This window comes from Lonchura striata, chromosome 8 (genome assembly GCF_046129695.1).
Source record: "Lonchura striata isolate bLonStr1 chromosome 8, bLonStr1.mat, whole genome shotgun sequence".
Classification (NCBI taxonomy): domain Eukaryota; kingdom Metazoa; phylum Chordata; class Aves; order Passeriformes; family Estrildidae; genus Lonchura; species Lonchura striata.
In genome coordinates, this window is record NC_134610.1 from 33778138 (window position 1) to 33803096 (window position 24959).

At 44.6% G+C, this 24959-nt stretch overlaps 1 protein-coding gene across 15 annotated transcripts in view; it reads left to right on the top strand.

Moving 5' to 3' along the window:
* Nucleotides 1-24959, top strand: part of UNC80 (unc-80 subunit of NALCN channel complex) — a 127855-nt gene that overhangs the window by 89455 nt on the left and 13441 nt on the right. For 13 of the 15 annotated variants that reach the window (XM_077785173.1, XM_077785179.1, XM_077785174.1 and 10 more), the window contains 16 exons: nt 610-744; nt 1392-1530; nt 3102-3198; nt 3713-3883; nt 4079-4171; nt 6330-6365; nt 6682-6900; nt 9832-10032; nt 12312-12435; nt 14714-14839; nt 16707-16830; nt 17558-17764; nt 19259-19443; nt 20276-20441; nt 21552-21731; nt 23128-23266. In XM_077785173.1, coding sequence (XP_077641299.1) covers nt 610-744; nt 1392-1530; nt 3102-3198; nt 3713-3883; nt 4079-4171; nt 6330-6365; nt 6682-6900; nt 9832-10032; nt 12312-12435; nt 14714-14839; nt 16707-16830; nt 17558-17764; nt 19259-19443; nt 20276-20441; nt 21552-21731; nt 23128-23266 — 2342 coding nt within the window. Of the gene's footprint in view, nt 1-609; nt 745-1391; nt 1531-3101; nt 3199-3712; nt 3884-4078; nt 4172-6329; nt 6366-6681; nt 6901-9831; nt 10033-12311; nt 12436-14713; nt 14840-16706; nt 16831-17557; nt 19153-19258; nt 19444-20275; nt 20442-21551; nt 21732-23127; nt 23267-24959 lie in introns of those variants that run through there. The other 2 variants (XM_077785187.1, XM_077785186.1) reach the window with 2 other exon arrangements.

Here is a 24959-nt window from a genome sequence, read left to right on the forward strand (position 1 = left end):
ACATGTTGGTCAGGGTGGTGGCAGAAGCCCCATCCCAGGGTGGCTCAGCCCTCCTGCAGTGCCAGCTGTGCTTCTGCTGGAGCAGGATCCTGCACAAGGGGGGAGTTTTCCTCTGGAGCTGCAGGGCTGGGGGAGATGGGCCTGGGCTCCTCTGGGAATGTAGTGGGGAAGAAAGCTGCTCCTCTGGGAATGCAGTGGGCAAAGGCTGCTGTGGGGGTTCCAAAAGTCAGATTATATCCAGGTAGGAATGCTTGGCTCCTCCCCTGGGCAGAGCATCTCCCAATGGACGATGGAATTTTCTCAGCCATGCAGGGATACTCACTGGCCATGAACAGAAGAGATCTCCTGGAGGGAGGACTGGTTGTGGAAGAGATAAAGAAACCTGCCCCATGAACAGCAGAGAACTGCCCCAGCTCTGACAGATGGTGATAGAATGCACACCCCCAGCCACATCTTCCAACCTCAGACACCATGAAATGCATTGCCAGGGTGGGGTGGTCCAGTCTCTATCTTTAACAGTGTGTCAGACAAACCTATCAGGAATGCCAGTGCTGTAGCTGGTCCAGCCTGGGCTCAGCAGTGCCTCCATGTCCTTTTCCATGTGCTCAGGTGTACTCTGACTACGAGAGCAACCCCCAGCTGCGCCAGGCCATCGAGTTCGCCTGCCGCCAGTTCTACGTCCTGCACCGCAAGCCCTTCATCCTGCAGCTCTTTGCCAGCGTGGCCCCTCTCCTGGAGTTCCCTGTGAGTCAGAACCATCCTCCTGTCTTGGGGGGAAGCCTATGTGTGCAGCCATCCCCCCCCATTAGAGATCCCAGGCAGAGAACGCTCGGTGCTGCACAGAACCAGGTTGCCACTTATTTCTGTGCACTTCTGTGCATCACTTGAGGGAGCAGGGTGCTGAGATGGCAGGCTGCTGGTGTCCAGGTCACTAAATGTGGTTTCACTTTAAATTTCTGTGTATAAATGTATTATCAAAGGACAATAATGGCTTATGACTCTTTAAATGCAAATCCATTCTTAGAATCCAGCAATAGGAATTAAAAGCTTATTACCAAGTTTTAGCACATGTGACATTTAAGACTAGATTAGTCATGTTTTGAAATATTCCTTAATTATGATCTAACATTTTAGGCATGTTAATGGGATCTTAATTTGAAGTGGGGCACTGCCAACACACCTATCTTAGTCTTGCACAGGGCCTCAAAGATCTGTGTGCAGTTTTCGGACCCTGCTTCCACTGTGGCATCAGTCTGTTGAGTCAGGCAAGGCTCACTGGTTGAAAGCAAGGAGCTCTTGAACTCCAGATGGACCCTTTGTTGAAAGCAAAGGTTGTTCACACCTCCAGACAAATAATCCTGGGATAACATGAATGTCTCTTGTTGTAACAGGATGCTACAAACAATGGAACCAGCAAAGGAGTGTCAGCTCAGTGCCTGTTTGACCTGCTGCAGTCTTTGGAAGGAGATACTCCAGACATTTTGGACATCTTAGAGCTGGTGAAAGCAGAAAAGCCTCTCAAGTCATTAGGTAATAGTAAACCATCCTGTATTCAGTAATTATGGTTTATTATTTATTGATTCAACACACAGTTGATGCAGCATAATTTCTTCAGAGCCCTTCTCTTCTTTAGGAATGTCCTATCTGTTTGCTGTGCCTCATAGGCCTTTTAAGACTGGCTTTATCACCATCACCCTTTTTATATTTTCTGCAGGAGGGGAATTATTAATTAATTGAATTCCAAAGTGACTTTTTCTGCTTTAAGCCTTCTAGTCTGAGACTAGCCTGTGGCATTTTGAATTTTAACACGTGTGAGTGAAGAATAAAGATGCCTGATAAACTGTATTATGCTGACAGGATCAGTGTCATCCTCTGCTCTATGTGGACAGGAAACAAAAGCATCCTCTCCCATGGGCAGACTGCCTAGTAGATGATGATGGATGGAATTCAGACATCCAGCAGTGCTGAGCTCCTGAGGAGGGTGTTGATTCACCATAAAGCAGAATATATATGGCTGTGTGGTGTATCCAGGATATTCTGTTTCATGATAGTAATCTATGCAATGCTGCATTTAAGAATTTGGCTGCTTTGTGATTTTTATAAGGATCTTCAGCTTGCTTTCCAAATTTGCACTTCCCTTAAATATTAGTTACCTTGATGCACTGTGAAGCCTGTCTGGCCTTAGAGTTAAAGCTTTGTAATAAAGTGTGATTTTATGATATGGAAAGTTCTAATATAAAGTGGTACAGAAATAGAAGATATTTCTTCCTCTTGGAGATTTCAGTGGAGAACTATTAGAAACATCTCTGAAAATTCTCAAGCGTGAGTTGATGATGAGACTGTAGATGAGCATGTTGTGTGTCTGGTATCTTCCATATGAAGATCAGAATTATTATTTAAATGTTTTAGGACCTTAACTTTGACTTGGGCTCCTGCATAAAAGGTCACCTCTGAAAAAAGGGCTATAGTTCTATTAAAAATATTATTCTTGTACAAATATCATTCTTTCTAGTTTCTTAATGCCCAGAACTAATTATGCTCAAAGTGATATTTGTAGTATGTGATTTAAATGCTTTTGAAACCTTTTTCTGAAATCACTAGCAAAACAGAGTCACTTTTGTGCTGGCACCCATGTGGCTATGAGTATAAAAGGGGCTTGATTTTTGAGAAGTAAAGCTGTGTTCTGCCATCAGTGGTGCATTGGCATGATTTTTTGTGTGGTTAGAACATCTAAGAAAAAAAGCATAAAAAATTATGTTTAAAAATTATCATTTATTTGACATGTGTCCTTGGCATATAACAACTCAAGGCTTAGGTTTTGATGGGTGATGTTTGAAACAGGACTCTGTAGGCATTTTGCTCAGCAGCAGGTGACCTGCTGAGAGCTGTTTCACCTGCTGAGTTCTTGGGCAATAGGGTTCAAGTAGCAGTGCAGCATATGTTTCTTTTACAGAGACAGATTTTTATCTGTCCAAAAGCCTGTTGGGCATTGTTAACATGAAAAGCAAGGGATAGGAGAGGGGGAAAAGGAAATGTGTTAGCTCCTTTCATACTTAATATGATTGTGTGATAAGTCTTCTCATACTGCTTTACTCCCTCAGACTTCTGCTATGGGAATGAAGATCTGACCTTTTCCATCAGTGAAGCCATCAAGCTGTGTGTGACAGTGGTGGCTTATGCTCCTGAGTCATTCAGAAGGTGATATTCTGTTCTCTTGATTTGTGCACACTCAGAAAAGGCATAAAAGCTGCATATGGTATGTGAAAGCAAGGCTGGCAAATGGAGACAGAGGATAAAGAATTCCAAGTGTGGGGCTTCTCTGAGGCCAAGCCTCTGCCTGTTACCCCTTCCTAGTGGTAACACCAGTTCCAAATACATATGTTAGTTTGCAGGAGGGAATCAGGGAAGAAAAGAGTCTTTGGAAGGGAAAATACTTGTTAGCAAATAGATGACATATTTGGAATATACCTGAAAGTTTGGGGGTTGTTTTAATATTATTATTCTTATTGTTGTTGTTGTTGTTTCATGCATCATCTAGCTTCCCCCTGAAGTTCCTAATCCAATTATTTCTTTGGCTCAAGACTTCTAGTGAGAAGCAATGAAATCATTGCCTAGTTACAGATCCAGGGTCTTCAGACAGAAACCTAAGCCTCTACCTAATGTGAGTTTAGGAATGACAAAATAAATAGAGCAAGAATTGTTATTTTTCCAGCCTCCAGATGCTGATGGTCTTGGAAGCCCTGGTTCCCTGTTACTTGCAAAAATTGAAGCGACAAACCTCTCAAGTGGACACTGGGACAGCAGCTCGTGAGGAGATTGCTTCTATGGGTGCCCTTGCCACCTCTTTGCAAGCCCTCCTGTACAGTGTAGAAGTTCTCACCAGGTAACACACATGGGCCAAGGGGCTGAGCCTGCATTTGGTTGTCTGTGTGGGGACAGGGAATGCCCAGGAGACCACAACATGCAGCTTAGCTTGAGTTTTTCAGACTTGGTAAAATTACTGCAAGTAATTTCTGTGAAATTTCTGTGTGCTTATGAGATTTAATGTGTAGTATGCTGTTCACCTTCTCTTTGCCAGGCCTATGACAGCCCCACAGATGAGTCGATGTGACCAAGGCCATAAAGGGACCACAACAGCAAACCACACCATGTCAGCAGGTGTGAACACCAGGTAAGGCTTTTCTTTCTTTTTTTTTTCTGAAATGGTTTTGGTTTGGGTTTGGTTTTTTTTTGGTAAGGTAATATCTCATTGCTCAGAGTGCTTGGCCTCAGACAGCTCGAAGGAATGCTCTGGGTACTGTACTGTGGGAGAAAACAGTCACACCCAAAGAGAGAGCCCATTCCCCAGGACTGCATTTCTGATGGTACCCAAAATATCCAAGACTAGGATTTCTAGTTTAAAACAACAGAAGACCAGAGTATAAAAATGGAGGACACACATCCTAAATGACTCATTCCCCTTTCTACCCTCTAGCAGTATATTGCTGAAGCTCACTCATTCTCTGCTTTGCTTCCTGCCAAGTTCCATGTCAAAGTGCCCAGGGGCAGAGCATGCTTGGCCAGCAGAAGGGTCAGATGCTTCTGGCCTTGTTCCAAGGGGCTGAACACCTGTACAAACTCAAACTGCCTATCAGCTGAGGCTCTCAGAGACTGGCACCCCCTCTAGTTTTCTTTTGTTCCCTTTCCCATTTCCTTGTACATTCCCTGTGGTCTCTTTCTATGATTTTTACCTCCACATTGGTCTGGGTTTGTTTTTTTTTTTTGTAGTTATAGATAGTACAGGAAAGGTAGCTGACAACTTGAGAGAAGTCAAAAGAATGCCTGGAAATATTATTGTCTTTCTTAAAAAAACCCCAAACCCAACAAAACAAAACACCAAAGAACTTTCTCACCAAAGAAGGAAACAAAGAAGCACATGGCATCAGTGAACTGTAATTTTGATCCTTGACCATAGTGAGCATTCCAGTTAGGCTGCTACAAATTAGACAAGGCCACTAACAATTTACTTGGTCACAGAGGAAGGGATTAATCCACCCACAAGCATTTGGGATTGTGAAGTTTTTTCTTTGCAGCAGGCAGCTCTGCCTTCTCCTGGCCAGACAATACCTTAGTGTGCTAAAAATCGGAATGTTTGTGCTGAATTGTAGAGGAATTGTAGCCTAACAAAAGCTGGGGTAGCTGTTTTTCTGGAGTTTTTCAAGTTATTACCTATTTTTTTTTAATAATTCAAGGGGTTTAGAAATCAATTTCTGCATGAATCATCAAAGGGCTATTATGTCAGTTTGTTAATGTGTACATCTTGGTTGGTAACTCCTGTCATCAGTCTGTTATTCTTTAAAATATATTCAGTCATGGTTAAAACATGACTTTGACTTTCAATCCTTGATGTGAGAAGCAGATAAACTCCAGACATGACAAACCAGCAGATAAACCAGACATGCTGGAGTCTGAAGTGGACATATGCCATTTACTTCATTTGCAAGATTGCTTAGTCTAAGGAAAATAAGGTGTAATGGAAAGTAGTACTTTATTATCTATCCACTGATTTTGGAGAGCAGTTAATATGTATCTGCTGGCAGACAATGTAGACATTCCCAGTGCAGGGTGACTTCAGGCATCTTGATGTACATTTCCAGATTTTTCTCATTGTCAGACATTCAGCCTCTGCTCCAAAATATTTTTGCACTGCTCCAGATTTCCTGCACTTGTTGCTTCTGTTGTATTATCATTGCAACAGACATCTGCTAGCAACAGCAGGAGTCTCATGAGATTAAAATGATTACTATTAAAGCCTTGGACATGGTAGCCAAGTGGTGCAGGGTCTATTAATGCTTTCTCAAAAAGAATTAATGAGGGAAAATGACAATAAAACAAAACAAAAAACCAAACAAAAACAAACAAAACAACAATAACAACAACAAAGCAAATAAAAACAAAACAACAACCAAAAAAACCACCAAAAAACCCCCCCAAACCCACTCTGAGGTATTCTTTTCACTTGGTGAGCTCTGGTTTGATGAAAGAGACTGAGCACTGGGGTGAAAATCAGTAAGAGAAATCACTTGAAAGAGAGCTGTGTTTTTTAAGCCTGAACTTTTCCTTTCAGAACAAGGCCAATAACTCTAGGAATATGTTTTTTGATGGAAATTGAGAGATAAAGGCAATTCAGTGTGGTCAGTAGCTACCTGTAGGCATTGTTCCAGTGACACAAGATACCATCCTGCCCATGGTGAATAAACTTTGAAGCTAGAATAGTGTCACTTTCTTTTAGTGCAAGTTTAGGCAGTACTGAGTTGCTGATTGCAATCTCACTGTTTCTGTTTTCCCAGGTACCCAGAACAGGGAGCCAAACTACACTTTATCAGGTACAGTAAAATTTTATCCCAGTCTCCCCTGGTGTGTGATGAAATGTTCCCACACACGGTTGCTGTGACAGGCAGCCTTTTGTCAGGGAACGTGTCAAAGGATAGTTCATCTAGAAAATGTTTACATTTTTAGCAAGACTTGGAAGATTATAACTTCCTTTTTTTTTTTGTTTCTCAATTGCAGATTGCAACTACCTTTCTTTCAGTTGCAGAGGAAAGCAACTGTTGCAAAAAGGAGATTAAGAGGTTGTAATCTATCCCAGATGATCTACTGCATATTCCACCCTCTTACTGTGTCTTGCTTTGTATCCTCCAGGGAGAACCTTCACTTAATGGAAGAGGGCCAGGGTCTTCCCCGAGAGGAGCTGGATGAAAGAATTGCCAGAGAGGAGTTCAGGAGACCACGGGAGTCGTTGCTGAATATCTGCACAGAGTTTTACAAGCACTGTGGTCCGAGGCTGAAGATTTTGCAGAATCTGGCTGGTGAGCCCCGAGTAACTTCTCTGGAGCTGCTGGATGTGAAGTCCCACATGAGGTATTCCACAGGCATTCTGTTTTTATTGTTCATTTCTGGGGGACTCCTTTCTTTTAGATCTTTCTTTTTCATACTAGCAGATGGAATCACTTTTTGGTTGTGTAGTTGTGTGTTTTTGTCTCAAACATGCAGAGGCTGTTTTGGATGTTCCTTAGATTGTACTGATGATTTCTTAAGCTTTCCTCTGGTCTCATTCTGACCCCCATCAGAAACAGCTCCCTCTGATGTCTCAGGACAAGATAAGTCTGTCTCTGGTGGGTAAGGGCTGGGGAAGCTGCCTACCTGGTTGAATACAACCTTTATCCTCTCCAGTGGCACTGTGCATCAGAGCCAGCAGCTTGCAAGCAAGAAAGGTACAACAGCCACTTTCTAAGTGCCTGAAATACAGGGAAGGATGGGACAGAGGGCATTTACAGGCCCAGCACCTCAGTATGTGATGCAGCAGATGCACAAGTCTTTTCCTGGAGTGCTGCACTGAGTCCAGCTCACAGGCTGGATGCTCACTGCAAGCAGTTTCGTATGGTGCTGACCTGGAAGAAGTTGGGGGTAGAGCCTCCTAGCACTTTGGACCTGATTCTCTGAGTTTGCAGTTCATGGTAAACACAACATAAATTGCTACTGAGAAGAGGGAATAGATCTGATTATTTTGTCGGTTTTTCATTTACATTAGCAGCTGGCAAATATTGCTCTCTTTTCAAGAGAGAAGGTCTCTCATGGTCAGAGGTTACAGCAGTAAAGCTGACATTGATTTACATCAGATAATGAGTTATGCTCTGATTCCTTTAAGTCTCCTGGAAAGTGAAAGAACTAGCTGCTTTGTCAGGGTTCTGACCTAAAATGCTTAATCACAGAGATCTCTAAATAAAAGCAACATATATTGATCCTTACATAAATTCATAAGAATCAGTGACATGACCAACAGGATTTAACCACTGTAGGACAAACACAATTCTACATGGAGAGCAGATTTATCAGCATGTGATGTGACAGTCATGGTCTTGGGAGGCTGACAGGTGCCATTTCAGAGACTTCAGAAAACAGGATAATGTGCTAGTCACTTCAGACAGGATTTATCTCACCCAATTTTAGCCATTTAAAAGTCAAATATTTGGTCTGCAAAAGTCATGGAGATGTTTTTGCACCCAACAGAAAGGAAGATGCACATCCAGCTGTTTATCCCAGTATTTCAGGAAGATAAAAAGTTCCCAAGTTGCTTATTTCTGCTAGGAAGAAGCTAGCAGATTAATTGAGATTGATGTTTCAAGTTGGATGAAATGGATCTCACACTTTATAATGCATAAAACAGTTTTTATATATCATTACATGGAGCTGGTATTGTATTGCTGGCAAGAAGCTTAATTATATGATAATTTAAATTTCACAGCATTTAAGAAAGGAGACCTAGTTCATAGTAGAACAAAGCAGTTTTTAAAAAGGAATAATAAAGAAATACTAAATAAAACCACAATTTTATACCACTTTTGATTAATCAGAGGAACTTGTTGCCCTTGATATTACTAGGCAGATTATAAAGAGAATAGAAATATGTTCCATTAGTTGGATGCATTTCAGACAAAGCCCCCACAATATGGATAGGATTGTACTGTAATCATTCAATACAAAGTCTGTTGATGTTTCATGTTTTATTTCTGGTCTTTGCTTACCACAAATATCCAAGTATTTCAGTAGATTTTCATCAAACTGCAAGTGTAAGTCAAATGCTGCCATGATATTTCACAGTCAATACAAAAAAATGCCATTGGAAGGCCATCTGGGATAGTGGAAAAAGCAAGAACAACACAATCTGTAGAGGTGTTAGGAGAAACAAAAACTGCAGAGAGCAATCCTGCAAAGGACACTTTGTGTTAACCTATGGACATTTTATTTTTAAAATTTAACACCTGAAAATTATGCAGTGATACTTCCTAAGGGATAATGCTGAAAAACACAGAACAAAACCAAATCACTCATTAACTGACAAACAGATGATGTAGGGTCTATGTTTCACAGGTATTTGCAATGTTGTAGTCTTACTGCCAGCATAGGTCCTTTGGTTTTAGCTACCCAAATCTGTGATTCCTGATGTTCCCTTGGTGCATTTAATGTCAATGTAAAAGTAATATTTAGACCATTCATGTGTTCTTAAATATAAACAGTGATTCCAGCAAAACAGTCTTAACAGACCAGAACTGTGGTATCAGATCTAAGAGTTTAAATAGCAGCACATTTGACTTTTGCACCATTTTCTTTTTACTAGGCTCCTGATTATTTATATGCTAGTTCATTGGCATGTGTGTAGACATGTTGGAAGCCTGGATGCTGAGAATTTTAGACTTTCTCTGCTGACAGACACTGACCCCCAAAAGAACTCTGCATTTAACCTGAGGCCGTAGAGAAGGCTTCCAAAATGGAATGACAGAACTGGGATTATGGGTGTGTAGTTTGAATAGAAGTGTGCAATATCAGATGGTGGAAAACTTAAACTTTAAGGGTTTAGAATATAGTAATATATATAAAGCAAGATGGAGGTTTTGGAGCGTAGGCTGGTCCTTCTTCTTCACCTTCTTCACCTTCTTCTTTCTAGGTTTGGGTGGTTTTGTGTAATTGGATAAAGAAGTCCACACTGCAGGGCACGGGTGTTGGTTATTGGGTTAAAAGTAAAAATAATTTAGGTGTCATTTCTTAATTGTACAGTTTATCCTTAAAAGGCCTTGTAGAGAAAGAAATAGGGCTCCATTTTTACTTTGTTAGAGAGTACTGTAGAACTCACAGTCGGTGAGACTGTAACGTAGATAAGGACTAATAAACATCTGAGTCCAAACAAGAAATACCATCTTGCGATTTAATCCCAACCCTGGCAGAAAAGCAGCAAAAGAACTGGCACAGAAATGCAGGCTGTATTTATTTTCCTGCCAATGCCTGTGGTTTCAGACTGGCAGAAATCGCGCACTCCCTGCTGAAGCTGGCTCCTTACGACACGCAGACGATGGAGAGCCGCGGGCTCCGGCGCTACATCATGGAGATGCTGCCCATCACGGACTGGACAGCCGAGGCGGTGAGACCTGCCCTGATCCTCATCTTAAAGAGACTGGATCGTATGTTCAATAAAATTCACAAGATGCCTACTCTGAGGTGAGCAGGTACTCTGGAAACCCTCTGGGGTCCGTTTCTGATGTTGCAAGCCTTGAAGTGTGGGTACGTCATCTACTGTCATGTTGCAGTAAGCCTTTACAGCACACCACAAAATGGCAGGTGTTTTTATCTCTGTAAGTGTGTTTATGTTGATGTTTTTGTTCTGTCTTCTGGTAGCAGCATGGTTATTAAGAACTCAAGAGAGAACTTCCAGAAACGTCATTCTTCTTTCCCAAAAAGAAGTCTGCAGATTTTTTTCTGCATCATTGCCCTTTTAATTAACTTCTGCTGTGAGTTTTTTAATGGCAAGTTAAACTGCAGTAAGAGTATTTCTAGCATAGCAATACTGTTATGTTCTCTATAAAGACAAAAATAGCCAGGAGATATTCTGATTGCTCCCTAGTAAAAGGCAAATAACTGCATCAACTGCTTAGGTCCATGCCTACTGGAAGCCTGGTCGATCACACAGTGGCATTATGGTATGTACAGGCTCTGGCAACTTCAAGAAGTATTGACTGTGGAGCATCCCTGATTGGAGGCAGTGGTACAAATCCAGTCTGGGTGGTATAAAATCACTCAGAACTGTGAATTTTCTAGTGATCTGAGTAAAAAGAGGCATTGGTCTTGGTCACCCTAATGGGCATATGTCCTCAACTGCTTGAATGGCACTTCATTGGCAGTCTCAGCTGAGAAGCCAAATCATGTTAGAGAACATCAGCATTATGTCCCAGTAGGAATCGAAGATGGAACAATAACAGGGAGGTAATATCTTCTTTCTGGCATCACTATCCTTTTCTTTGGCTAACCTGCTTCAAGAAACTCTACCCTTGTAGGGAATTCAGAGGCAGAAATTTTGGTGCTTTTCTCTCCTGTTGGTTTGATTCTTTGCCATGTCCTGCCTGTTTCTCATTCATTCCTTCTTTCCCTGCTCATACTTTCTTCTGCCTCAAAGGCAGATAGGGGTTTCTGTCCCTGAAGATCTTTCTTCCTTATGTAAGTTGAATGGATGTCCATAAATTGAAATTCCTTTCATATTCTCTCTCTCTCTCTTCCTGGCTGTACCTAGGCTTGGCTTAAATTACTCTTTTGTCCACAAAAGGACAGCAAAGCCACTGGACCAAATGCAGCAACTAGATTTGAGCATCACAGATTTGAGTCAAGCAGTCTCTTTGGGATGGGTCTGGGTGCAAGAGCCCAGGAACCATCCCTTGGGGTACTCATGATCAGAATCTTATACACTGCCTCCAGTGGGCATCCCACTCCAAACCCAGTGTCTGCTAGGATCAGTGGATGTGTAAAAACAAGTACAAGAACAAACCACTGTTCTGGGGATTTAGTTACAGTAGATGCACAAAGGTGAGACTTACGAAGAATTTATGGAGATTGGTCTGGAGAAGAGTTTGCATAGTGAACACTTGATTCCCCATGTGGCTCTGAGAAGACACCTGAAGAGCTTGACTGGGGTATTGTTTAAGGCTTGAGCTAACAGGCTATGCCAGCCTTTTGTCTTTCTGTCCCAGTAAATGCAGTCAGATGCTGGCTTGTGAACTGCAGAGAGAATGACTGCAGAGAGTCAGGCCCTGAGACGAAGGGTGTGAACCACTTTAATGTTAACCTGTGCTCTGTCTGCTTATGATTAGGAAGGGAAATCCTTTCAGCATCTGGCATAATCCCTGAATTTTGTTTTGGTAAAAAAGCAAAGTGTCAGGGAAGAAAGGATCCTGGAATGAAGGACTTCGGTGCCGCTGGGGAGTGCACAAGGTGGAGATGAAGATTACACAGCTGGGCCAGTTGACATTTAGGGCAGTGTGTGTCTGGCAGCGACACTGATGAAGCAGCCAGCGGAGCTCGCAGAGGGCACTCAGGCTGATGGGGTTTGTTCATGCCAGTGGGAACATCCACGAGCCACACGGGATGGAGGGCGATGGTCTCGGCACAGCAGACCCTTCCCCACTGTGTGGCCTCCCTCTTCGGTCGCAGGGAAGCATCAGGGAGTGAAACGCAGCTGCTGCAGCGGGGCTGTGTGAGGGCTTTGTGTCAGCAGCCCCAGCGCGCTCCGCCGCGTCTCTCGTCTCCCGTCAAACACCGGCGTGCTCTGTGGCTCTGTGCCTTCCCGGAGCGCGGCCAAAGCGTTCTCCTGTCACGCTCCGTGCTGCTCCCGGACATCGTGGCTGTGTGACACGTCTCCTCTGTAGCGTCACTGTGTGTCGGTGGCCGTGTTTGGGCGTCTGGTGGGGGGCAGGAGCCCGCGGCTAACGGCACCTACTGTTGTATTGCAGGCGCCAGGTTGAGTGGGAGCCTGCCAGCAGTTTGATTGAAGGGGTTTGTTTGACACTTCAGAGGCAGCCTATCATATCCTTCCTGCCTCACCTTAGGTCTCTGATCAATGTCTGTGTCAATCTGGTGAGTAGCCGAGCGGCAACCCCATGAACCTTTGCTAAACCTTCCCCTGCTGTTGGTTTCTCTGGACTGAAGATGACAGTTTATTCCTGTTCCTGTCATTTTACCTGTCCCCTTTACCCCTCACGAGGGGACTCTGCAGGTGACAATAGAGAAAGGAAGGTTCATTTTTGAAGTGGTGCATGGGGAGATACAGTGACCGACAGCAGCGGTCAAGCGATTTATTTTCCATCACTTCCCACGCACCACTTTGAAGATCCACCTTTGCCAGACTGAGCTGAGAGCTGAGGGCTGCAAGTTGGAGAGTGGGGTGGTGGAGACTGCACACACCTGGTAGAGACGGGGAGAGGGTGGCACTGGGGGTACCTACCGTCCCCAGTGGGGAAGGGCCCTGACTGCTCTGTCAGAGGCCAGCGGCTGCTGGATAGTCAGAAGGGTTTACAAGGTGAATTGGCTCCTCTATCTGTAATGTCCCTGGCTTGATCTAGTACAGGTTTGCAATGTACAATATTCAGATCCCTCTCTTACTAAAGTTTATGCTCCTAAGAGTGTTGCAAGAGATATGGAGAGAGTTTGCCTGGTCATTCAGTGGTAGACCACAGCGGTTCTGCAGCTGTTACACTGGGGGCAAGCCCCCACTTTGATGTTTGTGTCACTCCAGCCTCTTGGGCAAACAAGCATGCTTTCATTCCATATGCAAAAATATAAATTAAGGGGGAAAGGCTGCACTAGAATTTTACTGTTACTGGGTTTTACAACATTTTCTCCTTAAAGCATAAAGGTTATAACCTTATCTTGCAGCTTACAAAAAACATTTCAGGGTCCACCAGTGCTCTGAGGGCCTTTAAAAACAATGATCATTAGCTAAAATGCAATGTCAGGTTTTGCCAGGTTCCTGTCCTTCAAGTCAATTTGGCACTCATGCTGCAAGGGCAGGGAAGCTCCAACCTGTCAGAGCCCATAAGACTTCTTCCTTATCCAAGCAGAGGTAGCAGCTACCTGGCTCTAATGCAAATCTGGGCCCTCAAATTACTTAAGAGTTGTTACATGGGGAGGTTGCTACAGAGCTAGCTCAAGCAGGAGTTTGGTATGGCCTTGCAGTTTGTCAAGCAGGCATGGCAGATTGAATCACCCCAGCAAGCTCTCCAAGGGGCTCACAATAAGAATTAGCCAGTGCTCTAAAAATAGCAGAAAGCTCTGCAGTGCTATAGTGCAGTCATTGTGCTTATGTTCTGCTGGCTGAGAGCACCAGGGAGAGCTACCAGGAAAACATAGTTACTGCTGCAAGTATTTTACCTTATTGCACCGTGAGCTATGGGAGCACTGACTGCATGGTGTATCACGTGTAGACCACGAAGCCCAAAAATCAATCACCCGGGAAAGTGGGGAAATATCTCAGTGATAATCCATAGTGATGTAAAAAAGGGGCACTGACTCTTTCCTTCTAAATTGTCCTTTGGTTTTCTGGCAAAAAACTGGTTACTGCCTTTTTCCCCAGGCTGAATTTGGAAAAGAAGCATGCATTCATCTCCCATAAGCTTAGGTGTCTGCCAGGTACCTTCTCCCTGTTCCTGTCATCTACATGTGTATGTGAGGAACAGGCATATTGCAGGCCTGTGATTTAATTGCTCCTGAGAGACACATTCCAAACAGTACAAATAACTCTTCCCTAGAAGTGCTGTTTCCCTGTGGTGAATAATTCAAGGAGTTCCAGACAATCACATGCACATGCAGGTGACTCTGCTTCAGACATCTGGGGTCAGTCAGCTGAGGGTAATCATGCTTAGAGTTCCCCAAAACAGGCTGTGTTTGAGAGGAATCTGAACATTGTACAAAACCTGGCTTGGGTCAGACTTAGGACATTATTTTTCAAGCAAGGCAAGGGAAAAGATGTCCACTTTCAATGCAGAATTTTTGCTTTGATGACAGATTTTTATTTGTTACAGTTGTCAAATGACATATCCTCCAACTCTAGCTGTTCCACCAGTCCAGTGCTGGTCATTCAGGGCTGGTACTGGGTACATTTATAAATGTACCGGGTTCCCTGTGCACTCCTCCCATCCGTGCTGGTTTCCCTCTTTTCCCCTCCCCTTCCCTGCTAGAACACCGTCTCCTCACTGGCCCCAGCTCCTGCAAGGACCACTGAGGGGGCTGGTTCTGCTAGATCCACCCCAACTCAGTGCTTAATGAAAGGCACCTCCATTTCACTGACGTTGGAGGATATGGCATGGATGAAACTGTAAGTAGCCAGTTGTGGTGATGTGCTCTGTTTGTATTGCAGGTGATGGGAGTGGTAGGACCCTCCAGTGTGGCTGACGGATTACCCCTTCTTCATCTCAGCCCTTATCTCTCGCCACCTCTGCCCTTCAGCACAGCTGTTGTCCGGCTTGTAGCATTGCAGATACAGGTGTGTCTGCCCTGGCCCACGGCCAGGCCTTTAGAGCTTCTGGTTGAGACACCAACTCATCAGTGCTCTGTTTTCTTTCTGCAAAAGCTGGGCAAAAACTGTGGAACGTGCATCAAAAATTAAAGAGAAGCGACACATGTAAATTCTCCCTTCTTTCTGAAGGCTTGAACTGAGCTCAGAACTCATCTGTTGGGGCCAAATCCACAGCAAGCATCCATCAGCTTAACGCTGCCATTGAAGTCCAGGGAGTTTGGCTGATGGATGCTGTGTAAGGCTCTGACAAGCAGGTCAGGATTCTCTGCAGGATCTAAGGAGTTAGTGTAACACTTCTGGCACAGGAGGATGGGCCCAGGCTTGGGATACATCCATGCAACCCTTCCTGTCTTCCTGTGGGACCATGTGTGTAACTGAGAGTGGAGTTTGTGCTCTTCTGCTCTTACCTGAGCTGGTCACACAGTGTGCCAGCACAAAAAAGCAGGGCAACTTGGCTTTTCAGCTGCTGACGCAATGGTATCCTTGTTGCCAGAATTAAAAAAAAAAAAAAAAAAAAAAAAAAAAGTTCCAGACTTTTTGGAGAATTTCACCACTATTCCTTTTCATAGCAGCACTATAACTTTTTACAGAGTCTTTCTGCCTCGGTGTCCTTTTCTTTCCCTACTGGCATGAAATTAGTCTGAATGGTGACCAAAGAAGTGACAAATTTCCTTACCTAGCTCCAAGCTGCATTTTAAAATATGCATTGGTGCATCCAGTTGAATACTTAGGCAGGTATTTGTGAGCAGCAGGGTGGCTTGGGAAGGAAGGCTTACAGGGAACAACACACAAAGCTTCCCCTCAGAGCATGAGGTACAGAAGGACTTTTTGGTACAAAGCGACACAGAAAGAGAACAGATTTCTTCCAGCTCTGAGGTGATGGTCCTTTAATGAAAACAAATGAAAATAAAAGGCTACTTTCACCTGCTGTAAAATATTATCTACTAAAAAAACAAAATAGATACCAAATTAATATTTTTTTAAAATATGGGGAACATTTATTATGCTCTTTTCCCTGTTCACTCGTTTGTGGCCTTAAATGTAATGAAAACCAAACATGTCAGGAAAAACACGAGTCATAATTCCCAACACTTCCAGCAGAATACAAAACAGAACTACTTCACACCCCATCAGAAAACATCTCCTAAAATTTCTCAGCCCAGGTCTGCAAGCTTGAAGAGTTGCAATGTTCAGTTGTATTTCACAGCTAAGTCTGTAGCAACTGGGATGTTGTAAATGAGCAAAGGTTCTAGTGGCAGCTGTTTGACTTACCTCCTCTAAAAGAAGGTGAAAGACCTTTCAATTTAATCTTGACTATGTGTCAAGAAGTAAACATGCATTTTGTTTATTTTTCAGGAGTTCATTCTTTGTGTTAGGGAGGATGACAGGGCGGCACAAAGTGAGGCAGAACAAAAATACATTTTGGGAATAGCCTCCATGTTCAGACAGGAGAATATTTAGATAATGTCATTTGTGCAGTTTCTCTGTTCCTTTTTTTTTATTCTGTGTCAGATCCTGATACCACTCACAGCAGTGCAGAGCTCAGGACTAAGACTCAGCTGACTCCTGTGGGATACATCTGATTTTGTTAATGATAATTGGGAGTGTGGGCTTCTTATGTTTGGCTGTGACACGAGCAGGTGATGCCTTTGTTACTCTGGAATTCCCTTTACTCCTGACTAAGTGGTCTGAGGGCATCTCATTCAATCAGGTCAGCAGTGCTGGTGATGTGCTGTGTGAACAGGGTGGCCGGGGGATCGTCATTCCCGGCAGTGACTTGTGTGCGTGATCTGCTGATGAAATTGTTTAATCCTTGTTTATTATTACTGCACAGGCTTTGAAAGAAGATTTCCCCCTAAGCCATGTCGTCTCCCCATTCACCAATCAGGAAAGAAGGGAAGGAATGCTTTTAAACCTACTGATTCCATTTGTGCTCACAGTAGGATCTGGAAGCAAAGGTCTGACTAATTTAACAAAAAGAATTTTTGTCCCCCTTTTCTGACAACTGATGTTTGCACTTTCCTTGCTCTCTGTATCTTATTTTAATTTTTATTTTTTAATTTGGTTTTCTGTCACTGGCAGTATGTCAGCTAAGTGCCCTTTGGGTCTGAGACTGAAAAGAGCCCTATTGGGATTAGTTATTAGTTCTTTTCTTTATTTCAGCTGTGCCTTGGTTCTTGAGTCAGGTTTTACACAGATGTGCTCTACTTTTGAAACTGGAGTGCAGGGCAAGACAAATCTGTTGTAGCAGAAGTCACAGAGGGGAGCAAAGATCAGAGAAATTGCGTGCCCCTGTGGATAACAGTTTGCTCAATCCATGCCATTTGCCTTGCACAAGTCCTGCTCCTTGTTTTCTGCTATAGAGGGTCTTCACTGGTAAATCCCTAAATGAAAGCAAAGAGTAAAGGGAGAGGGGATTGCCAAAAGGAAATTAAACCACTGGATGAGATACTTCTTTGTGTTGTGTAGCTGTGTTTGTGTGTGTTTGTGTTGGTGCTAAAATAAACTTTGCCTTTGCTTGCAGGAGGAGAAGCAGCATAACAAGGTGTGGGGGACGGAGTTTTGGCTTAGGGGACATTTGAGATGCACCCCATTTTGGAGCTGAACAGGGTCTGGATCTTTTGAGTGTCTGTGATGGGATGTAGCCTGATCTTTCTCTCTCTTTCCCCTCCCAATGCATCTCAGACAGCCCCTGGCTGGAGCAGCCTGAGGTCCTGCTGCTGCTCCAGACTGTTATCAATATCCTCCTGCCACCTCGCATCATCAGCACTTCCCGCAGCAAGAATTTCATGCTGGAGAGCTCCCCTGCCCACTGCTCCACCCCAGGGGACGCGGGGAAGGACCTGCGCCGCGAGGGGCTGGCAGAATCCACCAGCCAGGCTGCCTACCTGGGTGAGTGATGGCTGCTGCTGCCCACTGCCAAGAGACAGACTTCAGGTGGAGTGCTCAAGGCTGTAGAGAGCACCAAAGAAAACCATCTCAGGCAGGAGCTAACTCACCTCTTTAGAGTTGCTTTAGGCCTTGTCCTGAGCTGGGGGCCAGGCCAGAGTGTGAAGTCAGGAGTATCTCTGGAGTACATGGCAACGTGAGCGGTGTCTGCACTGCAGCTGGAGGAGGAGCAGCACAGGTAGAAGTCACTCAGTTTTCATACTGCCAGACCACAGGAGAAGCCACAAAGGCGAGTCAGACTGCCCATCAGCCCCTAACATCAGAGCCCCACTGGCCCTTGGCCATCTAGGGCGAGAGGTGATGTAGCCTGTGTGGCTGCTGGCCCCACACACGGTCCTTACTGACTGGTGTGCCCTCTGCTTGCTGTAGGGTGGTGCTGTATTATCTCACATCTGACCCACAGGTGAAAGGATAGAAAAAATAATTAAATTGGAGATGCAGCATCACTGAGGGCAGTCAGGCCTACACAGGGACAGTTTAAAGTAGCCCTTCAGAAACTGTTTCTGATTTTGTAAGGGCATTTATCTGAAGATTTATATTTGGGTCTTTGTTAACCCGTATCTGGGGAATGGAGTAAATCTGATGAAAAACTGTCAGTTCACCACTGATTTAGCCCCCCCAGCCAAACAAACCAGGATACAGATGTCTAATGGCTGAGAAGTCTTGGCCATCCCATTAAGAAAAATAGAGTAGTCAACTTTCCCCCACAATTCTCAGGCCTTGCTGTTTTTACCAGACCAGGGGCCATGGAAAGGGGAAGATTCCTTGTCTCTCCTGTGAGCCAAGTGTTAATCACTGCTCACTTTAATGCAGAACATTGTTTTGAACTTTGCTGCTGTTCATCCCAATTTGTAATGCCATGTTCTTGCTCTTGTGAATTACTGCCCTTGGTTTACTGGAACATATTTGTATTTAAATTGCAGTGTGGCCCTGACTTATGCAGTTGCCCCACTAGAATGGTCCTTGTCATCACCCTACAAATCATCTCCAGATTATTGTGCTCACTTGGTGACTCTTTGTGTGGATACACTTGGTCAAGATTTTTGAGGTTGTCTGATCAGCCAGGGCTGTATTCCTCCTCTGAGCTGCTTTCAAAATATCTGATTCTGAGAAGACAAAATAACTCTGCAGGGAAGGAAGAGAGAATACCAGAGCAAGAAAATACAGAGGAATTTAAGTATGAAGTAGAAAAATTTCTCTTGTAATGGGACTGCCAGTCCTGATCCTGAGGCCTTTACTGTTTGCTCCTTCCCTGCCATATTTGGAGAGTGATAGAAAAGCCAGTTGTGACTCTGAGGTGTGTGGGTGTGCACGTACACGCAAAATGTGCCTGTTTAGGTTTGTGCCCGATGTGGCCTCCCTATCCTTCCCCCAGTGCTGGTGAGGGACACTGGTGACACCTCTGACTGCCCTTTGCTGGTGTGTGTTCCCCCGTAGCCCTGAAGGTGATCCTTGTTTGCTTTGAGCGCCAGCTGGACAGCCAGTGGTACTGGCTGAGCCTGCAAGTGAAGGAGATGGCCCTGCGGAAGGTGGGAGGGCTGGCCCTGTGGGATTTCCTCGACTTCATCGTGCGAACACGGATCCCTATCTTTGTGCTCCTTCGGCCCTTCATCCAGTGCAAGGTAACAGCTGCTTTGGCTCCTGATGTATCGCTCTCCGAAGGCAAGATAGCCCTTGTTCCCCAGCTGAGAACAGAGGAACAGCACTTCTGGAAGAACTACATGTAGTGAGTGAGCTTTCAGAAGTATGTAGGCCTAAGAACCCTTTGAAATGAAGTCACTGAGCTTTTTCCTAGCCAAAACTAAAGTGTACCAGTCATCCAGGAGCTCTGATCCAGGGAGTACAGCTAGTCTTAGTTCTTCTGGAAGGGGAAGTGCATGTGGACTTAATTCTACAATGAAGGCGTTCAGAGGCACTTGGAAGGAGTGTGGATGTGCTGAACCTGGGAGGGTGTTGGCAGAAATCTTCTAGTAATCTCTCTTCTGCACAGAGCTGGGCAACACAGCTAACAGGCAGGAAGGACCACTCCCCTTTCCATCTCTTGGATGAAGGTTCTGACAGGACTTTTGTGGATGAACAGGCAGCTGCTAGGCTAAGGCACCTGGGGTTTAAGTTAATCACAGCTCCTTTGCTGGGTACCAGGTAGATTAGCACATGGTCCTCTACCTTATTTAGCCTGCCTTGTCTCTCAGACAGACTAAATCATCATGGAGAAAGAAGCAGTCTCATGATAGGATCAGGAGCTTAGCATAAGGGAGCCCTCTGTGTACCCTGTGCCACTGAGGTTTTGATCTCTGTTCAGTCAAATATAAGATTCTCCCTGAAAGACCTCACAGATGGAGTCAAAACCCCTTGACTACAAAGCCTGCTGGCTGCAGGCTCATGCTAGTCTGGAGACTAGTCCCAGTTCCCTGGGCACCATCTCCTGCAATGCTAACTCATCCCCATTTGCAGCTGCTGGCCCAGCCAGCCGAGAACCACGAGGAGCTGACAGCCCGGCAGCACATCTCGGACCAGCTGGAGCGGCGCTTCATCCCGCGCCCGCTCTGCAAGAGCTCCCTCATCGCCGAGTTCAACAACGAGCTCAAGATCCTGAAGGAGGCCGTGCACAGCGGCTCTGGTAAGGAAGGCAGGGAGAGCCAGCCCAGCCCAGACAGCTGCCAGCTCTGCAGGAACTAGTGAGGCAGAGCTGACCTCTGCCTAGAATGGGAATGGGGTAATAATAATAATAATCCACACACACCCTGCCAGCCTGCCCTGGAGCTTATGCTCAGCCTTGCCACTGAGCAGCCAACAGAAGTCCAGGTTAGTTGTGAAATGCACCTATTTTTACACTGAGTCCCTGTTCCAGTCTCAGCTGGCTTGTGCTGCCCCAGCCCAGTGGGCCCCTCCACGCCACCGTAAAGCCAAAGCTCCTTGTGCAGAAAGGGCTGGCTGTTCAGCAGTAGCAGATCTTCCTCCTGGTCTCTTTTTCTCTAGTTTGATACCCAGATCGGCATCCCTGAGCTGATGGGACACTTCAGAATTCTCTCCTGCACAAGGGGAGACTTTTCTCCAGTGACGGCCACCCCTGCTGCCACGAGATGGCAGCCGCTGCTCACACATGGCAAGCGGCTGATGTGTTTTGTTCTTAGGAAAACAAATTCATGGGGAAATGCTTCAGGCTTTTTTCCTTGGCAATAAATTGCCTTGTTTCTAAATGTTGAAGTTGATCTGTATAATACCGGTTGTGAAAATCAGGCTGCATAAGTAAAACGGAGATCTTGGAAAGGTGAGGTGAGCAAGGCAGCTGCTAGTGTTTTATCAGCTCTTGCCACTCCGGTCACAGTATCACAGAATCATTAAGGTTGGAAAAGACCTCTGAGATCATCAAGTTCAACCTTTACTGATCACCACCTTGTCAACCAGACCATGGCACCAAGTCCAAAGCCCAGTCATTTCCTGAACACCTCCAGGGGTGGTGACTCCACCACCGCCCTGGGCAGCCCATCCTAATACTTAGCAACCCTTTCCATGAAGAAATTCTTCCTGTCCAGCCTGAGCCTGCCTGAGGCAATTTCCTCTTGTCCTGTCGCTCTACCCTCCTGTCAGGAATTTGCAGAGAGTGAGAAGGTCCCCCTGCCTGACTAGTCCAGGCAGAACGAGGTGGTGATAGGACAGGGATGCTTGGCTTGCTGTTGACCTCCAGTGCCACCAGTGACTCGGGTTTGGTTCTCCCCCTCTTTTGCAGCTTACCAAGGGAAGACATCTGTCAGCACCGTGGGCACCTCCACGTCTGCCTACCGCCTGAGCCTGGCCACCATGTCCCGCTCCAACACGGGCACGGGCACGGTGTGGGAGCAGGACAGCGAGCCCTCCCAGCAGGCCTCGCAGGACACGCTCAGCCGCACCGACGAGGAGGATGAAGAAAGTACGTGGCCAGATATGAAGCCCCGAACAATGAAGATGTTTTCTTGGTGCCCAGAGGCCGTCTGGGAGGGGAGCACAGTTGCCCCTGTCCCAGCGTTAATAAAAGGCCCACAGGAGCATGAGGTTGAGCAGCTGGTACACGGTATTAAAGTTTGGGTTGTAAAATACCTCTTCATTGCCTTCTGAGCTGTGACAGAGCAAAGGGGAGGGCACACGGAGGCTTTTAGTGTCTGAGATGTGCAGTCATCGCAGTGCTGACAAGGCATTTGGCAGCCAAGCCTCTCTGGCCATCATGAGAGTGGGCAGGGGCTCTGTAGTTAGGATCCAAAAGCATCAAATAGAAGGAGTGAAAATGGGGGCTCAAAAGAAAGGCCCGTGCAGTTACAGCAGAACTGCCTTTTGGGAAAGAGCAGTTAGCCTGAAACTTTGCAGGTTCAGCCTAACTTCATTTCAGCTGAGTTCACCACTAAACTTTGTGCAATCCACCCAGAGCTTTACTGCTTATACATTGTTCAGATATTTACTCACTGTGGCAAAATATGGTTTCAGCTCAACTCTGAGCCACTCTGTGGAACAGTAAGTGCCATTTTCCTGTATGAACTGTGGTATTTCCTCAGCCCTGCCTTGGATAAACACTGCTGTAAAATATTTCGGTACATCAGAATTGGAAAAAAAGTCAAAAAGAGGAGAGAAAATTACACAACCCACCCCTTTGTTTTCTTTACTTGTAATTAACAATTTGCTGTGGCAAAACCCACAATAAAGTAATTTCTTTCTGGATACTTGAGAAAATTTGAAACAGCACTGAAAGTTGCATGCAGTCCTGATTGCAATCCAGCTGTCTGCATAGTTCATTTGCAGTATGATATATCTGAGTCAATTTATCCAAATTTTTTGTGACATTTTAAAATGCATGTCCTGAAGGAAGTTGAAGGGTGTCAGTTCCGCATTTTGCTGTCAGGTATTTTGGCTTTTTTGTCACAGTGCTTTGCAGATCATAGGACCAGTTTATTTCACAGCAGGAAAACATCAGGTTACAACTTTTATGCTGGAAACACTGCATATTAACAAGCAATTTTATTAATCACAGGAATTAATCCCTAGTGGAAGCTGAATTCTAGGAAGCATGTTTTCCTGAGAGCCATTTAAGCTGAAAGAATACATAAATCTCTCCCACATGTTTGTCAGGTTCATCATCCTGCAGAGGTTTATGAGTATGTCTTTCTGCACACTGGCTGTAAAATCTAATAGAGTATTCCAATTTGCAGGCTGGAGCTCCTGGTAAGTGAATGCTGGGTACTCCTTTGGCATCCTGTTATCTCTTAACAACTGTCGAGATGCAGGTGGGGTTTGGGTGGTTGTTTCCTCTCCTTTCCCGTTTTTTTCTCTCTTTCTAGATGACTCCTTGAGCATGCCCAGTGTGGTAAGTGAACAAGAAACATACCTTATGGGTGCCATTGGGAGGAGGAGGTTCTCCAGCCATCTCTCCAGCATGTCTGCACCTCAGGCTGAGGTGGGCATGTTACCCAGCCAAAGGTAAAAACATGGGCTTTTTGCCTTTCTCATTTTAATAACAAGAGCAGAAATGGCCCAGGTACATCACAGAGGTGGGATAGTGGAATTGGTGCCAGCATAGTGATGCTGCGATGCTAAATTTATTCCTCCTGGAATAGTGTTGGACCAAGGGTGCAGGGTTGGAAATAATGATTTTCCAGGGTGATCTGTGCTGTGTAGGCTCCATAAGAACAAGCTGTCATTCCCAGTGACCTTCCTCTTAAACAGTTTCAGAAACACTCTACATTACTATTTTTCTCTGCTACCACTGAACAGCAGAAGGAAATGTGGTTTTGGGGTATTCACTGAAACAGGAGACCATACCCAGTTTGTGTAGGGAAATGGGGAGGAAAAAACTTCTCTTTTTGAGAAGCTGGTTGATTTACTTTGTTTTCTTCCATGTGTTCTTTGTCCTTCCTAGAACAGTAGCTAGCTCATCACACAAACTAAATGCTATGTACAAAGATGGGATTTAATACTGTTTTAAACCTCAAATACTTGTTGATACAAATAACTTTGAATGCCTTACTCCTGGTTGACATGGAATGGTGAGAAAGAGCCTGCTGGGAAATGTTCATCTTTAAAAGATGTGGAGGGAGGTTTTGCATTTAGATTTTTTTTTTCCTAAGTAAGCAATGTTTATTGTTTTATTTGTCCATTACATAGTTATCCAAGGATATCTGACAATTGACATACTAATTTATGTTATTTCTTTTGAACCCTTAAAGAATATATTCTATATTATGTCTTGACCACCCCTGGAAGAATCAAACAACATTGTTCCCTCCTCATTCTTGCTTGGAGTTAAAGAAATAACCTGGATAGATAAAGGAAAATTAACAGTTGTGGTACCTACCACAAGAGATAGGAGAAGTTACACAGATTTTATCTGTGAGTTTTCACAAAAGGACTTACAGGAACTCATTTGACTCTTGAACAGAGTTGATTCAGTCCCTTTGTTCCTTGAAAAATTAATATGCAAGACTGCATTTTCCTCAATCTTTCAGTACCATCTTCAATGCATAAACTTCGTAAGAGTCACAGCTGACTGAGAGCAATGTTTGCTTTGTGCTATCCCAAATTATGTGATGCTGAGAAAAAAAGACTTTAATTAACACAGAGTTTCTCTACTTTTTAAGTGTGTGGTATAGCAGCGAATCACTTTTCATCTGGGTAGGGGAAGGACCAGCTCAGCAAGCCTAATCATAGTCCTCAACATCATGCCCTTTGAGTTATGGATGTTCTCTGGGCTTTCAGACTGCCTCACAAATGTAAACTAATTAATGCTAAGTAATATTATTACTGCTTTCCTGCTGGTAACCCAGCAGACTACTTTCCTTCCTTCTTTCTTTCTTTCATTCATGTTTTTCCTATGGCCTGAGCAGGCTGCTCCAGCCTGATGGCTGCATTGCAGAAAAGCATTGGAATTGTGTCCCTTTGTCAAGATCCTTGCCAGCTGTTTATTTACAGTTTCATTGCACTATAAGACCTTGTTTCCCAGATGTTCATCCTTAGAGTTGCAACAGGAGAGTGGTCTACAGCTCATGGGAGATAGATCAGCCCTCCCTCAAGGAAGAAGTGGCTCATGGTGAAGGAAAAAAACTTTCTATGAAGCTGAAAGTAAATAGAAATGAAATAAGTAAAAATGCTGCAGGAAAATAGCTTTGAAAACAGT